Source organism: Mchenga conophoros, linkage group LG14, assembly GCF_057382185.1.
Source record: "Mchenga conophoros isolate Kocher_MC1m ecotype Shallow Benthic linkage group LG14, M_conophoros_male_GT1.1, whole genome shotgun sequence".
NCBI classification, from domain to species: domain Eukaryota; kingdom Metazoa; phylum Chordata; class Actinopteri; order Cichliformes; family Cichlidae; genus Mchenga; species Mchenga conophoros.
Genome location: NC_140539.1, coordinates 3827681 through 3845201, shown reverse-complemented (window position 1 = coordinate 3845201; position 17521 = coordinate 3827681). Strand labels below are relative to the sequence as shown.

General features: G+C 43.2%; 1 protein-coding gene and 1 long non-coding RNA gene across 4 annotated transcripts; one reads left to right on the top strand and one right to left on the bottom strand.

Annotated features, from left to right (window-relative positions):
• Positions 1-268: 268 nt before the first annotated feature.
• LOC146559102 (uncharacterized) lies at positions 269-4451 on the top strand. 3 transcript variants are annotated; one of them, XR_014888283.1, is made up of 5 exons: positions 269-615; positions 1316-1381; positions 1732-1888; positions 2341-2433; positions 2732-4451. It is a non-coding gene; the product is annotated as an uncharacterized LOC146559102 (long non-coding RNA). The 3 variants fall into 3 exon arrangements; XR_014888284.1 differs by lacking the exon at positions 1316-1381; XR_014888282.1 differs by having other exon boundaries at positions 269-1381.
• A 2796-nt stretch (positions 4452-7247) lies between these two features.
• LOC146559101 (uncharacterized) lies at positions 7248-17237 on the bottom strand. Its single transcript, XM_085244680.1, has 5 exons — positions 17101-17237; positions 15525-15531; positions 9353-9520; positions 9137-9232; positions 7248-8387 (listed from the first exon to the last, which is right to left on the bottom strand). Exons 1-5 carry the CDS (start codon positions 17235-17237, stop codon positions 8070-8072), a joined length of 726 nt encoding a protein of 241 aa, XP_085100806.1. The 3' UTR covers positions 7248-8069.
• Between the last annotated feature and the right edge of the window lie 284 nt (positions 17238-17521).

The following is a 17521-nucleotide window of genomic DNA, read 5'->3' as shown; positions in this document are numbered from 1 at the left end:
TCAGAGGCATTTAAATCCATGTGTTACCATAGTTCTAGGCTTGATTGGTTTCTCTCAGGACACTTTTTTCCCCAGACAGTGTCCATTCAAATTGCATCCTGTGTAACAAAGCAATACATTAGCATTTGACTTTTGATTACAGAACTTGTATATCCTTTTCCTCAGATGTCTGACCCATATGTGCACTGCCCCAACTCTATGCATCGTACAATGTTTGCCTGTCCGAAGCTAATTAACGAAAAGTACTCTATATTTTGACACACTCAAAAAAATGAATGAGGTGGATTGTTCAGTGTATATTAATTATTTATTTTCATTTTACTTAAAATATATGTTTTTGTTAAGTTAACATATGTTTTTCTAATCAAGTCTACGTAATTGTGTCTATTATTCAACGTACATAATACTAATGTGTTACTTGATCGCATAACATTTAAGTTAAGTCAATGAGGATCGATATACCTTGTATATCCACAAGGTGGCAGTAATGCAAAAACAGTTGTAATGAAACCGCGCAGAACAAGAAGGTTTCACGGCTTGTGCCTGCTCATGCGCAAGACTTCAAATTTAACTGAAAAAGGCTGTTTTGGCGCCAAGCTGCTGTTTCTTTGAGAGGTAAGACCACTTTTTTTCTTTGACTATGTTGTGTAGTATCTATATGTCCAGCATGGTTATATTTTGCGTTTGTCTTACAAGACATGTTATATCGTTTGCGTGCGCTTGTTTTACATTAGTTTTACTGGGTCCTGGACATGCTTATTTTGTGGACTGTGTAAGAAACATTTTTATTGTTTTTTGTTTTATTAAGGGATTAGCTACAGGGGTTCATGGGGTTATTCTTTCAAGGGGTTATTTTTCCATTTGCTTTCTTGGGATTCCTTTTCTGTAATCCGAGAGTCGGAAATATCGAATAGGATAGCAAGGATAGCATAAAGTGACATTTAAAATCCAAAAAGTCAAGGGCGAAAGCCACTGTGACACCATTGTTCTGCTCTATCAGTAATCTGTATTATGTAAAAATGGTCTGTAAATACAGCATGTTTCCTAGCGGAGTTATACATATCAATGTAGTTGTAAATTACAGTTTGTGAAAGTACACACTTAATTTTTTTAATAAAATTATTCAAGACATATGAGTGGACAGACAATGGAGGTCGACAGACCTGGTGATAATTGCTTCTATAGAAAGTTAGCACATGGCAGTGTCAATCTCTTGCTTTTCTTCTGAGTAGTATTTTATTTAGTTGTAATTCAAACAATAATTTGCTTCTTGAAATTAAGTAATGAATTTCTTATTTTACTTTATAAATCTCAGATCCTGCCTTTACCTGCTCCCTCCTATACTGATGTGGTGTATGTGGTACTGCTGAGCTTGTATGTGGTATGTGAACTGTTATACTTTTAAAAACAAAACTGTTTTATAAGTTAAGTTTTCTTTTGTGACCCATCCCATGCCCCTGTTATTTCGTCTCCACATCTGAACCATGGTAAAGGTTGCAGTTCAAGGGCCTGAGGCATGAAATTCTTTTCAGATCAGCTGTGATCAATATTTTTTGGAACTTGATAAATAACAATAAAAGCTGTAATGGCTCCATTAGCATTTTGTGTAAATGTTTGTGTTAAAATTATAGCTTTAATGAGGTCTTTCTACATTAGTTTTAGTTTGTATATGTGTACATATAGTATGTATATTTACAGTACAGTATGTTGTGTTTGTTGACATATTTTCAGGTGGAAGCAGAATATGTGAGGATTACTACTGCTGCACATGTTCCAAGGCTTTTTACACAACTTGACCAATACACTGACCAGCTCATAAAAGTCTTCAAGAAAAAAAGGAGGCGTTGCAGGGAAGAAAATTAGACAAACTTTGGCCCCAGCCACACAGGTGCGTTATTCTGTTGGTAGCAAAATATTATGGCTAATAAGATCATTTTCAAATTTAAACAGCTAGTGTATGGTAGCTGCACAGTGCACTTACATTTATATTAAGCAAGACAAAGTTTGGTACTCAAAACGTTGGAAAATTTAAATTACCTAAACATATGTAAAATCTGATCCCTTGATTTAGGTTAAACCAGAAGTGAATGTTTTTATGTTATGTTTTGAATGCAAAAAAGATGATGTATTAGTTTGTCTTTACCTCCATTATGGACATGTATAATGTGGTGGAAACCCTGCCCAACAGGTTAACTATTCATGTCCATGTGATGATTAGTTGGTCTTGTGTACATGTCTATCTGTGCAGTGGATATGTCATTCATTTTGCGTATAATGTGAGTTTCTGTCATCCTAAAGTATTTCTGTTTTCTCTTCCTGTATCTCTGCCACTCTCTACAGAAGGAAACCATTGAAAAGGGGAGGGAGTGTGTCCTCAGGGCACTACCTTTTTACCTGAATGAAGACCCAAGCATCCTCTTCAAAGAATAATTGGTTGGTAATTTTAGTTTTGGTTTAATACAGATAAAAAACTAATTTTGAATAACTAATGTTGTTGCATGTTGTAATGTTGTTGTTGTTGTAATTTGCATGGAACCTGTTTAAATGTTTTGGGAAATCTTCTTGTATACCCAAACTATTTATATTTATCGTTGAATCTGTAGTCTGAAATAGTGGCGCACTGGGGTGCATGTTCCTAATATTGTGTTTACGTCATTAAAGGGTAGCTTTGGCCCTTTTTCTTTCTTTTTTTTAAAACTGGATGCCATTTTTCTATGTTTTTGTGTCTAAGCTACAGCTGTTCAGAGGGAGCTGGAACAAATTACCCTTGCTATCTTTACCATCGAAAGAGCTGATGCCAGCACTCCTCCAGCCGATGTGGGTATAACCATCTAGTGTGTCCTGCATGACCTGGAAGACCTGGCCTCTGCATGTGCACTCTTAATGGGTGGGATATATGCACTGAATCTCAGTTAACCTCAAGACTGAAAGCTAAGAGACAATCAAAAGTATTGAGATTTAAAGGATTTAATTGAGAGATGATACTGCACCAGAAATGTTGAAGGGTGGTGTGTATATTAGCGTTCAAGGCATATTGTTATGAGGTGGAAATATGTTCATATTCAGTTTGTGTTACATTGTGTGCATTGTAAAGGTAATTGCAATACATACTAAAAATAAGGGTAAGTTAGGAGGTTGATCTGATATCCCCGTGTTGGTGTTGTTCCCAGATCATCATACTAAATGTTGTTCCAGGATCAACATTGCAAGTGACCAATCAGAATGTTGTGACGTCATACTTTTGCGACTTCGGGAAAAACCAGCGTAAAACAAAAAACTGTACTTAAGCTGCGTGAAACCGCCTCTGTCCGCCGATCAACTGACCCTAACCCTAACCCTTTAATAAACAGTAAGCAGAATTGATATTGTCCTTGCAACATTGGAATTTCATAAATGCACAAATGGCTTGGAATAGAATAACGTCACAACAATGTGATTGGTCACTTGCAATGTTGAACCTGGAACAACATTTTCATGATGGTCTGGGAACAACACCAACACGAGGATATCAGATCATCCAAGTTGGGAATGCAGGATGAATGTATATTTTGTGGACTTTTAAAGACGAACAATTGTTTCCATGTTAAAATGTTTACATCTGAAGTTTTTTGCCCAAACACTGGTAAAATAAATGTTGACAGTGGCAAGTGTTAAATGGTTACTGCTGTGCTGTTGCAAAAAAACTGAACGCTGACAAGCTGTTTTATTGTTAGACCATAATGTTGGCATGTTTTGTTAAAGTTTTATTTGGGATGGTGATGTAATTTTCTTTGATTGCTAATATCAGTGGACTATTTATTATTATTATTATTATTATTATTATTATTATTATTATTATTGTTGTTGTTGTTACATATATTTTTTTTTTTTAAATTGTGGCTGTTGAGGTGGACACTTCACTTTGCATTGTTAAAGGAAAGCACTTCATTGGCATTGTGTTACTGGACTGACCCTAAGCAATCATTGCAAATAGCAACTTTGCTATCCATTTTAGACACTAAAAGAAAAAAAACACTCACAGACCTTACTAGCATCACATGTGCATAACTCAAGTGTCATCTTATCAATGTGTTATGTGATCTTCAATGCGTTTTTTTTCTTTCTTCTATTTCTGGTAGATACAGACATTTAATTTAAAGTCTTGATGTTGCATCTGTCTACATACTGTTAATTACTAACCCTAATGAGCTGTTGTGTTTTATTTTGGACTGGGTTTACACAAATGCTGACTGAATGTGTTGGCAATAAAATAAATTTTAAAAAATAAGTTGGATGTACTTAATTCATTTGTGTGGAACCTGTTGACAAAATAGATTTATGTAAAACTAATTAATAAAGCACAAGGTGGCTGAAAATATAATATTTGAATTAATCTAACTTAAATTTAACATTTTACTGCCACAAATAAGAAATGTGTTGAAGTAACTAATCTAAACTATCTAACCTGAAAATATATCATCTATGTTCATAAAACATAACTTGATTTAGTTAGTCTTAAATATGTCTTGTTAATCTTAAGTAGTTTTTTTAAATTAGATGAACTAAAGATTTTTGCTTTAAACTAACATAATTCAATTTCGTGGAACCTGTTGACAAAATAATTTTAATTAAAGTCAACGTTTCATTTTTTTGAGTGCAGCTGGGATAGGCTCCAGCGCCCCCCGCGACCCTGAAAAGGATAAGCGGAAGCAAATGGATGGATGGATGGATGGATACTCTATATTTTGTTTTGTCTTGAGCAACCCTTAAGTTCTTTATATTTTGCTTCCAAGGAGCCAGAGGTTCTTGTCATTTTTAAAATGGTCTTAAGCAAAATGATCTAGACGTCTTCCTTAACAATTCCATATTTGAAATTTTTTGGTTCAAATAAATGAAAGTGGTCATAGAACAAAGAAGGTCAGTAGAGAGGTACAACAGGGAGTGTCTACAGCCACCTGTAAAAGCAGTGTAGGCTTTGTCTGGGCCACTTCAGCCAGTGGTGCTGAGGTTCTTGTCAGATTTGATGCAGTTGTGAATGCAGAAAAGTACAGCCAGATTTGACCCTCCATGCAGTACCATCTGGAATGTGTCTGATTGGCAAAGACTCCATTTTTCATTCCAAAGACACCTCTAATGCAGGAAAAGCGTCCCTTTGTAGAAAAACACAATGGGACACTATTGAACCTTAGCATAGAGAGCTGTTCTTGAGGACTATTTGAAGAAATTACAAGAAAACTTCACAAAAAGATTTCAGACTATGTTGAAGAATAAAGGTGGTCGTTGCAAATATTGCTATTCAAGCTATTTAGAATTTTTTTTAACTGTGTTTTTGCTTTAGTGTTTCCTGTTTTCACTGTCCTAATTGTATTGATGCATTGTATAGCAGATGGCTGTCCCTCCATGAGCCCAGTTCTGCCGGAGGTTTCCTCCTGTTAAAAGGGAGTTTTTCCTTCCCGCTATCGCCAAGTGCTTGCTCAGATGGGGTAGGGTGATCGTTTGAGTTTTCTCTGTATTATTGTACATCTCTACCTGACAATATAAAGCACCTTAAGGAGATATATATAAGTAAATAAATGAAATTGAAATGAACAGAATTAATATTAGGTCACAGAGGTACTATCAAGGGCGTAGATTTGGTATGGACGGAAGGGACATGTCCCCACCAATATCCAGCGATTATTGAATTGTTCCCACCAATAATTTGATCTCTTCGAGTAAAGAAAAACAAACCCGATAGAAAGAAAAAAAAACGATCTGTCAATGTCTCATTCACCCAGCGGAGCAGAAAGAGTTAAATTACATTCTCTCCTACATCATGTGACTAATATGGCCAATGTGATTAGCTGTGCCTTTCAGGGAGCTCTGTTTAGTTTTAGCAGCGGCAAGCCTGCGCTGCAAGGACATGCAAGGAGGAGAGGAGGACGGCAGCAAAAAGGAAGAACCTGGCTATAAAAAAGTATTTTTCAAAGAAACCTGTAAGATTCTTTACAAATCCTACCATGTGGATTCATGGATTTTTTTTTCACATTCTGTCTCTCACAGTTGAAGTGTACCTCTGGTGCAAATTACTGACCTCTGTCATCATTTTAAGTGGGGGAACTTGCACAATCGGTGGCTGACTAAATACTTTTTTGCCCCACTGTATGTCCTATTTGTCAGGTGTCAGAAGAACCAACACAGAGAGTAATGGTGACACAAGATCACAGGTGAAATTGGATGATGACGTGTTGGTTCATGACTGTATTTGAAGCACATGTGTGACTGCATGTATGTGGAATGTCTCACTGTTATTCATCAGGTGACAGAGGCAGCTCTGCCATGTTGTAGCTCAGAGGTGAAGAGGCGAGGTCACAGGTGACTGACTGATGTTTTGGTGCTATAGATTAACTAGTATTTATTATCACGACAGTTGTTAGGCTGCTGATGTAAATTGATTCTTTAGTGTACATTTGACAAAGAATCTGAATTGACATTTCTCACTTTTTATATGGCACAAATCAATGTGTTATTTTATCAGGTGGCAATATGTCCTAGTGCAGTCAGAGGGGAAGAGCCAGGGCCAAAGGTGAGAATCAGAATCAGAATCAGAATACTTTATTGATCCCTGGGGGAAATTAAGCACAGAATAATAATTTTAATCTCAGGATAAAATGCAGGTACTGAGGATGAAAGAAGCTTCAGTGCTCTCAGAAGACTAAAAACATGGCCAAGGTCAACAATGACTCAAATGAGATTAAACAATGCTGCTGTATGTCCACCAGGACATACTGGACAGTATAGATGTAAAACCAATATGCCAGCAGTTTATCTCAGTTAACGAGAGGAGAAGGCATGTGTTTGGCTGCTTCACATACACTCTAAAACCCAATAAGTTAATTTTACTCAAAACTTTTGGTGAAACTGATTACATAAAATATTTTAAGTAACTAAAACTTAAAAATAAAAGTTAAATAAACACACTTTATTTATTAGCTTTAGATAAATATTTTTAAGTACCATTGACAAATGTTTTTATGTTATATCCACATTTTTGGTTTAGTACTGTCTACTTGATATTTTGAGTTTCAAGTACAAATCTAGCTCAAGTAACTTTAAGGAATTAATTTTTAGTTTCAAAATGTTAACCATTTTAAGCTAATACAACTCAAAAATTTAAAATACAAATGCTTGTAATATCCAAATCTACTGTGTTTTGAATTTGATATAAAAAAAAAGTGCCCAAAATAATTACACTTGTAAAAACATAAGACAGAAAATATAAATTCAAGTTACAAATTTATTGAGTTACTTTAACACATAGCCTTTCTAACAAAAAGCCCAAAGACATAAATCCACCACATTTTATAGGGAATAATGTCGGAAATTTTGGCACAAGGTTACAATATTAGAAATAAAGAATTTCACAACATGTTTTAAGAGTATTCAAATTTGATTAACACATGAGTATGGCCTTTTTATTAAAAAACAAACAAAAGGAAAAGAAAATCCTGCATTATTAGGTGGGAAAACCGAATGAAAGTTATAGTATAGTGCAGCTAATACACTGAAATATAATTGTTAACCTTTTTAATATGCCAATACTGTGGTTATGCAAAATGCACATTTGTAGAGTGCAATCACAGTCTCAACAACAAAGCAATAAAACATTAAATAGAAAAATACTTCTTTAGAGACATAAAACAAAGTGTTATAAACCTCCTTAGTGCCTTATGTCAGTTATGAATAGTTCAGGAGGAACGTTCCTTACGTGACATTCAAGATCCCACCTAGAAGCCAGAAATGTAGTGAGATTGTCCTTCATTTTCTCTATAGATTTACAGTTATCTAACTAAAAACACAATCAAAATCAACTAAAAACACAAGTGATGATGGGGGAAAAAATAAATTAATAAAATAAAAATCACCCCTTTTACTTTGGATGTGGCTTTTAGATAATGAAGTATGAAACAGAGTCTGCAAAGATTTCTTTATTCTATTCTCTCTTAAAAAAAATAAAAAAATAAAAAAAAAACTTATCCAGACTTGGAAACATGATAAACTGAATTACTTGCTTTAACAGGCACTTGAGGGCTGTGTAAGAACCCTGGACATTATTCTGCTGCCAAAAGATCATTTTTAAGACTCAGCACTTTGGGCTTCAACTTCCCACCCTCCAGACCCATCAAAACGTTCTGAATGAAGTCAAAAATGTTGGCCAAACATTTTGGGTAGCTTAGGTGCAGGGCGTAGGTCAGTCCAAATATCACTAGAAATGCATCAGCCAGGGTGGTGAAAACAATGATCATGTTACCCTCGACCAAAACTGCAGTCTTCTCAGGGCAGAAGAATGTTGCATCGCTGGAATTGGCTCTGATCAGGACTCGTCCAAGTGGCACTTCACTAATATCTGGTCTATCAGAATGCATCATCTACAGAAAACAAAATTACTTCATGTTAGTGCATTCAAATTCAAATTTTATTTGTCACGTACACAGTCATACACAGTACGATATGCAGTGAAATGCTTGGACAACTGCTCGTGACCTAAAGAAAACAAAAAAAGGAAAAGGCTATGAATAAGATAGGAAATAAATATGAAAAATTAAAAAGGGAAATAAATATGAAAAATTAAAAAGGGTAAATTTTACTAGGAAGGAATAAAATATAAATTAAGGTTAAAAATGAAATAACTGTACAACACAAATTAGAATGAAGGGTAAATTTAACTGGGAAAGAATAAGATAAAATATATAAATTAAAGTTGAATTTCTCTTAGTTTCATCTATACAAGTCACATTTCTGGATTATTACTAGCTCAGAAATCAATTGTTTGAACAACAAAAAAGCCACAACACACCAAAGATTTGAGAAAACAAACTGACAAAAATAGTACTTTTAGTAAAGCAAAGTCATACCTCTTCGTAGCAATAACAACAGAAAGTCAATAGGAGTTATATATTTTTTTCATTTGTACAGTGATGTATGGTTGGGCTAGGAACATTATAGAAGGTCTACACACATTAAAAACATGTAGTGTTTCCATTATGTGACATGGACACTGTTGTAGACAGATCCAAGCATGGAGATGCTTCTCAAACTGTCAAAGTGTCATAATGTTTTGAGAAATCTAAACAAGGATGCTACTAAGATATTGTTCACAACTTTGTCCAAAACTTACATCCCATGTTTTGATGAAGGTACAGGTGTCTTCGTACAAATAGGCAGAGAGGGCATGAAGCACACCAGCACTTTGGGCATGGATATCAGCTTGTTCCTACATCACAAGAAAATTTTTATTTTAAATTATTGGCTAACCTAGTCAAGAATGGTAATTAAAATTGAAAAATTGATCAAATTAATTAAAGCTCAAAAAACAAGACAAAAACCCACTAACCTGGAGATTATAGCTTCTGAAGAGCTGAGACAGGACATCAGACACGTTCCCTGTGCAAACAGCTTTCTTTCTGAATAAGCTCTGGAGCCGGGGAGCATGTTGATCCAGCACAGCATAAAAGTGGTTTTTCAGGTGAAGGTTTGTAATCCTGTGGAATTCTGCACAGATCTGAACACACAGGATACATTTGTGTTTACAAGTTTCAATTAGTCTAGAAATCTTTGCAAAATACATCAAAATCCTTACACTCCAAAGGCATAATTTGTTCAGACAGGCCAGATAACAGGAGTTGATATAAAATACATCTTGTTAGATACATCTATATACATTCTTACCTGGGACTGGGTGTCATATGCTGTGGGAGTGTCTGGTCGGGCGTGGTCCAGGTTCCTGTCATTCGTCCCTGGGGGTGGAGTTGGCCAGCTCATCACCTGTTGTCAATCTCCGGGGCTCCACCTAGAGGGTTTTTAAGCCGGCACGGCCTGCCACTCCTCGCCAGTTCATCCTGCTACCATCTGTGGTAAACTCGCCCTCCTCTGAGCTCTGACTCTGTATATCTGGACCATGGGTTAATGTGTTTTTGTTTCCTGTATTCTTCAGATTCACCACCCGTCGCACTCATCAGTAGTGCTGGTTTGGTCTCCACACCTCTTCAACCTGAGCCTGAGGTTGGGAAGAGTCCCACAGCTCTGGAAAACCTCCTGTGTTGTACCAGTGCCAAAGACTTCACGCCCCAAGGACCTCAACAGCTACAGGCCGGTGGCTCTGACATCCCACCTGATGAAGACCCTGGAGCGGTTGGTCCTGGCTCAGCTTCGGCGCCTAATAAGCTCATCACTGGACCCACTTCAGTTTGCCTACCAGCCTGGCATTGGAGCGGATGATGCCGTCATTCACCTCCTACATCGTTCCCTCGCTCACCTGGAGACCGCTGGAAGCACTGTGAGAATCATGTTCTTTGATTTCTCCAGTGCCTTCAACACCATTCTTCCCTCGGTTCTAAAGGACAAGCTGGTTAACTCTGGAGTGGACCATCACCTCACTACCTGGATCCTGGACTACCTCACCGACCGACCACAGTATGTGAGGACTCAGGGCTGTGTGTCGGACAGGGTCGTCTGCAGTACGGGGGCCCCACAGGGAACGGTTCTGGCTCCGTTCCTCTTCACCATCTACACTGCAGACTTCTCCCACAATTCCACCCAGTGCTTCCTGCAGAAGTTCTCTGATGACTCTGCAATAGTCGGCCTCATCACTGATGGGGACGACAAGGAGTACAGAGGTCTGACCCAAGACTTTGTGGACTGGTGCCAGCTGAACTACCTCCAGATCAACGCCAGTAAAACCAAGGAGCTGGTGGTAGACTTCCGCAGGCACAAGCATTCTCCACTGCAACCACTGAACATCCAAGGTATGGACATTGAGGCTGTGGACAGCTACAGGTACCTTGGTGTTCATCTGAACAATAGACTGGACTGGACTCATAACTCAGACGCCCTCTACAGAAAAGGGCAGAGCAGGCTGTACCTGCTGCGGAGACTCAGGTCGTTTGGAGTGGAGGGCCCACTCCTGAAGACCTTCTATGACTCTGTTGTGGCTTCTGCTATCTTTTATGGCGTGGTCTGCTGGGGCGGCAGCATCTCTGCTGGGGACAGGAAGAGACTGAACAGGGTGATCCGAAGGGCCAGCTCTGTTCTAGGATGCCCTCTGGACCCAGTGGAGGTGATGAGTGACAGGAGAACGGCGGCTAAGCTGTCATCCCTGATGGACAACATCTCCCACCCCATGCAGCAGACTGTGACAGCACTGAGCAGCTCCTTCAGTGGGAGACTGCGGCACCCACGGTGTGGGACGGAGAGATTTCGCAGGTCTTTCCTCCCCACTGCTGTCAGACTCCATAATAAAGACTTTAACTGATCAAGCACACACATCCATACATATGCAATAATACTAAGTGCAATAATCCTTTCTGTCATCGTTGTATTTTTACTCAGTTGTATATAGTATTTGTATTTGTATTCTATTTTTATCTTATTGTATATTTATTTTATTTTATTCTACTGTATATAGTATTTTATTTTATTCTATTCTGTACAGTTGTGTACTGTATTTATTCTTATTGTATTCTAATTTTTGCCTCATAACTTTTGCACTGTCCACTTCCTGCTGTGACAAAACAAATTTCCCACGTGTGGGACTAATAAAGGTTATCTTATCTTATCTTATCTTATTCTGTTCTTCCGTCTGCTCTGAACCCGAGGATTATATACTCCACTTCTCCTCAGCCTGTCCTTCAGTCCGTATTCTCCACCTCCTTGGAATCTGGACCGGACTCTCCACACTCTTGACCCTCTCTGGAATACTCCCACGGCAGTCCTTTTCCCGCCTAATAACTAGGGTCTCCAAGTAAGCCCAAGACTATCCACTGGCACTCCGTACCTCTGTCCCTTACTCGTTTTTTTCCATTCAGTAACATCTCTCTCCTGTGTTTACAGAAGTTCCCGTTAGAGTTCTCCCCGTGCTCTACGCCGGTCTCTCCGCCCACGGATTTCCCTTAGTTTCTGCGTATGGTTTCTGTTAAACCCAGTTCTGTTCACGTTTTGTTCTTTTCAATAAATTATACACAGTTCGAAGCAAATTGAGTCTGCTCTTGAGTCCACCGCATTCTCGCCCGTGACAGAACGAACTGGCCACTTATGGACTCAGCGGACCCAATTCGCGCCGCCATTAATGAACAGGGCGCGGTGTTAGGACGGCATGAACAGACCTTGACGTCCTTAATGGATCAGTGTAATGCTATCAGTGATAAACAGGAGGAGTTACTTACCCGGTTTTCAGAAATCAGGGAGTCGAATCCACCCATTTTCCCTAGTCAGCCGGAACCGTTGTCTGCACCCGCCTTTGCGCGTCCTGAATCGGCTTATCGGGGCATCTCTTCCCCTCCACCGGAGCCTTTTCACGGAGAGCTGGGGCTGTGTGGGGGGTTCCTGTTTCAGTGGTCATTGTTCGTCAGTCGCACGCCGCATGCGTTTCCTAATGATGCTGCCAAGATTTCCCATTTTGTTGGGTTGCTTAGGGGTAAGGCGCTTGCGTGGGCTGAGGCGTTTTTGTTTTCTCATCCGATTGCCTTGTGTTCCTATGAGGACTTCCTCAAGGAATTCAAGGCTACGTTCGCTCACCCGATCTCTGAGGGTACTGCAGCTAAGAGGCTGTTGGGACTCCGCCAGGGAAAATGCAGCGTTGCGGAATACGCGATCGAGTTCCGCACCGCTGCTGTTGAAGCGGGTTGGCCAGACGCTGCGCTGCGGGGTATTTTCCTAGCGTCCCTTTCCGAACAACTGAAGGATCAGCTGGCTGTGCACGACGAGCCGGCCACATTTGAAGCGCTTGTCTCTCTTGCTCTCAGGATCGATAGTCGACTGAGGGAGAGAGACGCTGAGAGGCGGTCCAGACCCTCTCCGTCACTGTTTCGACCCGCGGCCGTTTCGGCGTTACCCCCGTCGCTTCCGGTGACATCATCCGTCCGTCCTCGCTCTCCTTCCCCTGAGCCTATGCAGATTGGCCGCGGTCGGCTCACTCCTGAGGAGCGGGAGCGGCGTTTCCGAGCCGGAGAGTGCTTCTACTGCGGAGGAAGCGGCCATCGCATCGCTGTTTGCCCGGTCCGGCCAAAAGGCGTGGCCCGCCGGTAAGTCCGGGGTTACGGGTGGGCAGTGTTTTTAAGAGTGATAAACCCCGTCTTTTGCTTTCGGTTTCGTTGATGTCCGGTACTAGGGCTCATTCTCTTTGTGCTCTCGTTGACTCCGGGTCGGAGCAGAATTTGATAGATGCTGCGGTGGCTAAATCGTTGAATTTGCCCCTCATTCAGCTCGAGCCTCCGATCCCGGCCGCCGCTTTGAATAATGAGGTGTTCGCGATGATCACTCACCGGACCGCGCCTGTCAAGTTAGTCACGTCAGGTAATCATCAGGAAGACATAACTCTCTTTACCACCTCTTCCCTTGACGTGCCAGTGATCCTTGGTTTTCCGTGGTTGCAGAAGCACAATCCACACATTGACTGGGCAGGGAAGAGAGTAGCGAGTTGGAGTTTGTTTTGTCTCGCCAACTGTTTAAAGTCAGCACTGCCCTCGGGGGCTTTTGTTTCTCCTCCAGTGGTTGTCTCCCCCCCTGACCTTACCTCTGTCCCTCCTGAATATCATGATCTACAAGAAGTGTTCAGTAAGGACAGGGCTCTGTCGCTGCCTCCTCATCGGCCCTATGATTGTACTATTGATCTCCTCCCCGGTGCCCCTCTGCCCTCCAGCCGTCTCTATAATCTGTCCCGTTTGGAGAGGGGGACTATGGAGACGTACGTCCGGGATTCGCTGGCGGCCGGTCTCATTCGTCCTTCTTCCTCACCGGTGGCCGCTGGTTTCTTTTTTGTTTCTAAAAAGGATGCGTCGCTCCGGCCGTGCATTGATTACAGGGGCCTTAATGCGATCACGATTAGGAACAGGTATCCCCTGCCTTTGATCAGTTCAGCTTTCGAACCCCTCCATGGGGCCACTGTCTTCTCTAAGTTGGACTTGAGGAACGCGTACCACCTTGTCCGCATAAGGGAGGGCGACGAGTGGAAGACTGCTTTTAACACTCCTCTGGGGCATTTTGAATACCTGGTGATGCCGTTTGGCCTCACCAATGCCCCTGCAGTCTTCCAGGCACTGGTGAATGACGTGCTCCGGGATTTTTTTTAATGTTTTTGTGTTTGTTTATCTGGACGACATTTTGATTTTTTCTCGGTCCCTTGAAGAGCATCGTGTGCATGTCCGGAGTGTGCTGCAGCGACTGTTGGAGAACCGCCTTTATGTGAAGGCCGAGAAGTGTGACTTTCATGTCTCGTCTATCTCGTTTCTGGGCTACCTACTGGTGGAAGGGCAGGTGAAGACGGACCCTGTAAAGGTTAAGGCAGTAGTGGAGTGGCCCGTTCCTGGTTCGCGTAGACAGCTGCAGCAGTTCCTTGGCTTCGCGAATTTCTATAGGCGTTTTGTCAGGGACTACAGTCGGGTGGCTGCGCCTCTCACTCGCCTTACTTCCTCCCGGGTCCCCTTCGTTTGGTCCCCCGAGGCTCACTCGGCCTTCGCCACGCTCAAACGGCTTTTCACTTCAGCTCCTGTTTTAGTCCATCCTGACACGAGTAGGCAGTTTGTGGTGGAGGTTGATGCTTCAAGCGTGGGGGTGGGGGCTGTGCTGTCTCAGCGTTTTGGTCCTCATGGCAAGCTCCAGCCCTGCGCCTATTTTTCTCGACGCCTATCTCCTGCCGAACAGAACTATGACGTTGGGGATAGGGAGCTCCTGACCATTAAGTTGGCTTTGGAGGAGTGGCGCCACTGGCTGGAGGGGACGGAACATCCATTCATCATCTGGACAGATCACAAGAATCTGACTTATCTCAGAACGGTTAAGAGACTGAACTCCCGCCAGGCTCGGTGGTCCCTTTTCTTCGCCCGATTTAACTTTGACATTTCCTATCGCCCGGGTTCCAAGAATCTTAAACCTGATGCTCTGTCTCGCCAGTACTCCTCGGACTCGGACTCCCGGGACCCGGAGCTCATTCTCCCTTCCACCTGCAGGATTGGCTCCCTCACCTGGGATGTGGAGGAGGCTATACGCCAAGGACTGCGGGACGACGCTGATCCGGGAACTGGCCCGCCCGGTCGGCTGTTATCCATTGGATCCATACAGCCCGGTTTACTTGCCACCCGGGAGTGAGTAGGACCACGGCTCTGTTGAAGAGGTATTTCTGGTGGCGTTCTATGGACAAGGATGTGAAGGCTTATGTGGCTGCCTGTTCCGTTTGTGCCCGTAGCAAGACCTCTAATCGGCCCCCGTCTGGCTTACTCCGACCGCTGAGTACCCCGCATAGGCCTTGGTCTCATATCGCCTTGGATTTTGTTACCGGCCTCCCAGCCTCTTCGGGGAAGACGGTGGTTCTGTCCATAGTTGATCGGTTTTCCAAGGCGGCTCATTTCGTGGCCCTGGACAAGCTGCCGATGGCTGCGGAGACCACCCAGATCCTTACAGACCATGTGTTCCGTCTTCATGGCATACCCTCGGAGATTGTGTCTGACAGGGGGCCTCAGTTTGTCTCCCGAGTATGGAGGGCCTTCTGTACAGCCCTGGGTGCCAAGGCCAACTTGAGTTCTGGTTTCCATCCGCAGACCAATGGCCAGACTGAGCGTTTGAACCAGGAGTTGGAATCCGCTCTTCGCTGCGTCTCGTCGCTGAACCCGGCTGCCTGGTCGTCTCAGTTGCCTTGGGTGGAGTACGCCCATAATTCTCTCACGTCTTCAGCGACGGGTTTGTCCCCCTTTGAGGCCTCGCTGGGGTATCAGCCACCGTTGTTCCCGGAGGATGAGACGGATTTGGCTGTTCCTTCGGTCCAGCATCACCTTCGACGCTGCCGGCGGATGTGGCGGAGGGTCCGACGGGCTCTCCTTGCGACTGTCGACCGGCAACGGGACTATGCGGATCGTCGCCGCTCTGTCGCTCCGGCGTATCGGCCTGGACAACGGGTGTGGCTTTGTGCTAAGGACATTCCCTTGCGGTTGCTTTCTCGAAAGTTGGCTCCCCGCTATGTTGGCCCCTATGAGATCACTGCTGTTGTCGGCCCCTCGGCGGTCCGTCTCAGGCTCCCGGCCTCCTGGCGCGTCCACCTGACGTTTCACGTCTCTCAGGTCAAGCCGGTCCGTAGCAGTCCTCTGTGTCCGCAATCTGTTCCCCCGCCTCCCACCCGGCTCGTGGACGGTCATCCGGCCTATTCGGTCCGGCGGATCGTTGACGTGCGCCGCCGTGGTCGTGGTGTCCAGTACCTAGTGGACTGGGAGGGGTATGGGCCTGAGGAGCGTTCTTGGGTTCCCCGGTCGCTCATTCTGGACCCGTCCCTGATTGCTGCATTTCGTTCCTCCCCTCGCAGGGCCCGGGCTGGGGGGTCGCCGAGTGGCGGCCCTTGAGGGGGAGGTACTGTCATATGCTGTGGGAGTGTCTGGTCGGGCGTGGTCCAGGTTCCTGTCATTCGTCCCTGGGGGTGGAGTTGGCCAGCTCATCACCTGTTGTCAATCTCCGGGGCTCCACCTAGAGGGTTTTTAAGCCGGCACGGCCTGCCACTCCTCGCCAGTTCATCCTGCTACCATCTGTGGTAAACTCGCCCTCCTCTGAGCTCTGACTCTGTATATCTGGACCATGGGTTAATGTGTTTTTGTTTCCTGTATTCTTCAGATTCACCACCCGTCGCACTCATCAGTAGTGCTGGTTTGGTCTCCATTCTGTTCTTCCGTCTGCTCTGAACCCGAGGATTATATACTCCACTTCTCCTCAGCCTGCCCTTCAGTCCGTATTCTCCACCTCCTTGGAATCTGGACCGGACTCTCCACACTCTTGACCCTCTCTGGAATACTCCCACGGCAGCCCTTTTCCCGCCTTATAACTAGGGTCTCCAAGTAAGCCCAAGACTATCCACTGGCACTCCGTACCTCTGTCCCTTACTCGTTTTTTTCCATTCAGTAACATCTCTCTCCTGTGTTTACAGAAGTTCCCGTTAGAGTTCTCCCCGTGCTCTACGCCGGTCTCTCCGCCCACGGATTTCCCTTAGTTTCTGCGTATGGTTTCTGTTAAACCCAGTTCTGTTCACATTTTGTTCTTTTCAATAAATTATACACAGTTCGAAGCAAATTGAGTCTGCTCTTGAGTCCACCGCATTCTCGCCCGTGACACTGGGATTTCAGAGTAGGCCAGCAATCCAGGATCTGACCTACTGGTAGGTCATCATTGATGATCTCTTTGCATTGCAAGGCCAAAGTTGTGTGCATCAGCTTTGTAATCAGGATTCTTTTCACTTTTCTCGACTTCATCTACAATCTGTAGTCTTAGCTGGCCATGGTAAACAGCATCTTCACCCCTGAAAATTTACTTCTGCCCTGGCATGGACATAACAGTAAAACACAGAAGACACAGAGAACAGAAAAGACACACAACCAAGGAGACACAGATGAAACATAAACAGCCCAGAACTCAACTAAACCTTAACTAATAATAACAACAATACAAGAACTTCACCTCATTTCAATATAACATAAGAAAGCAAAAATACAAAATAAACTCAAAATGCTGTGTCACAGACCCAGCCCCTGACAGA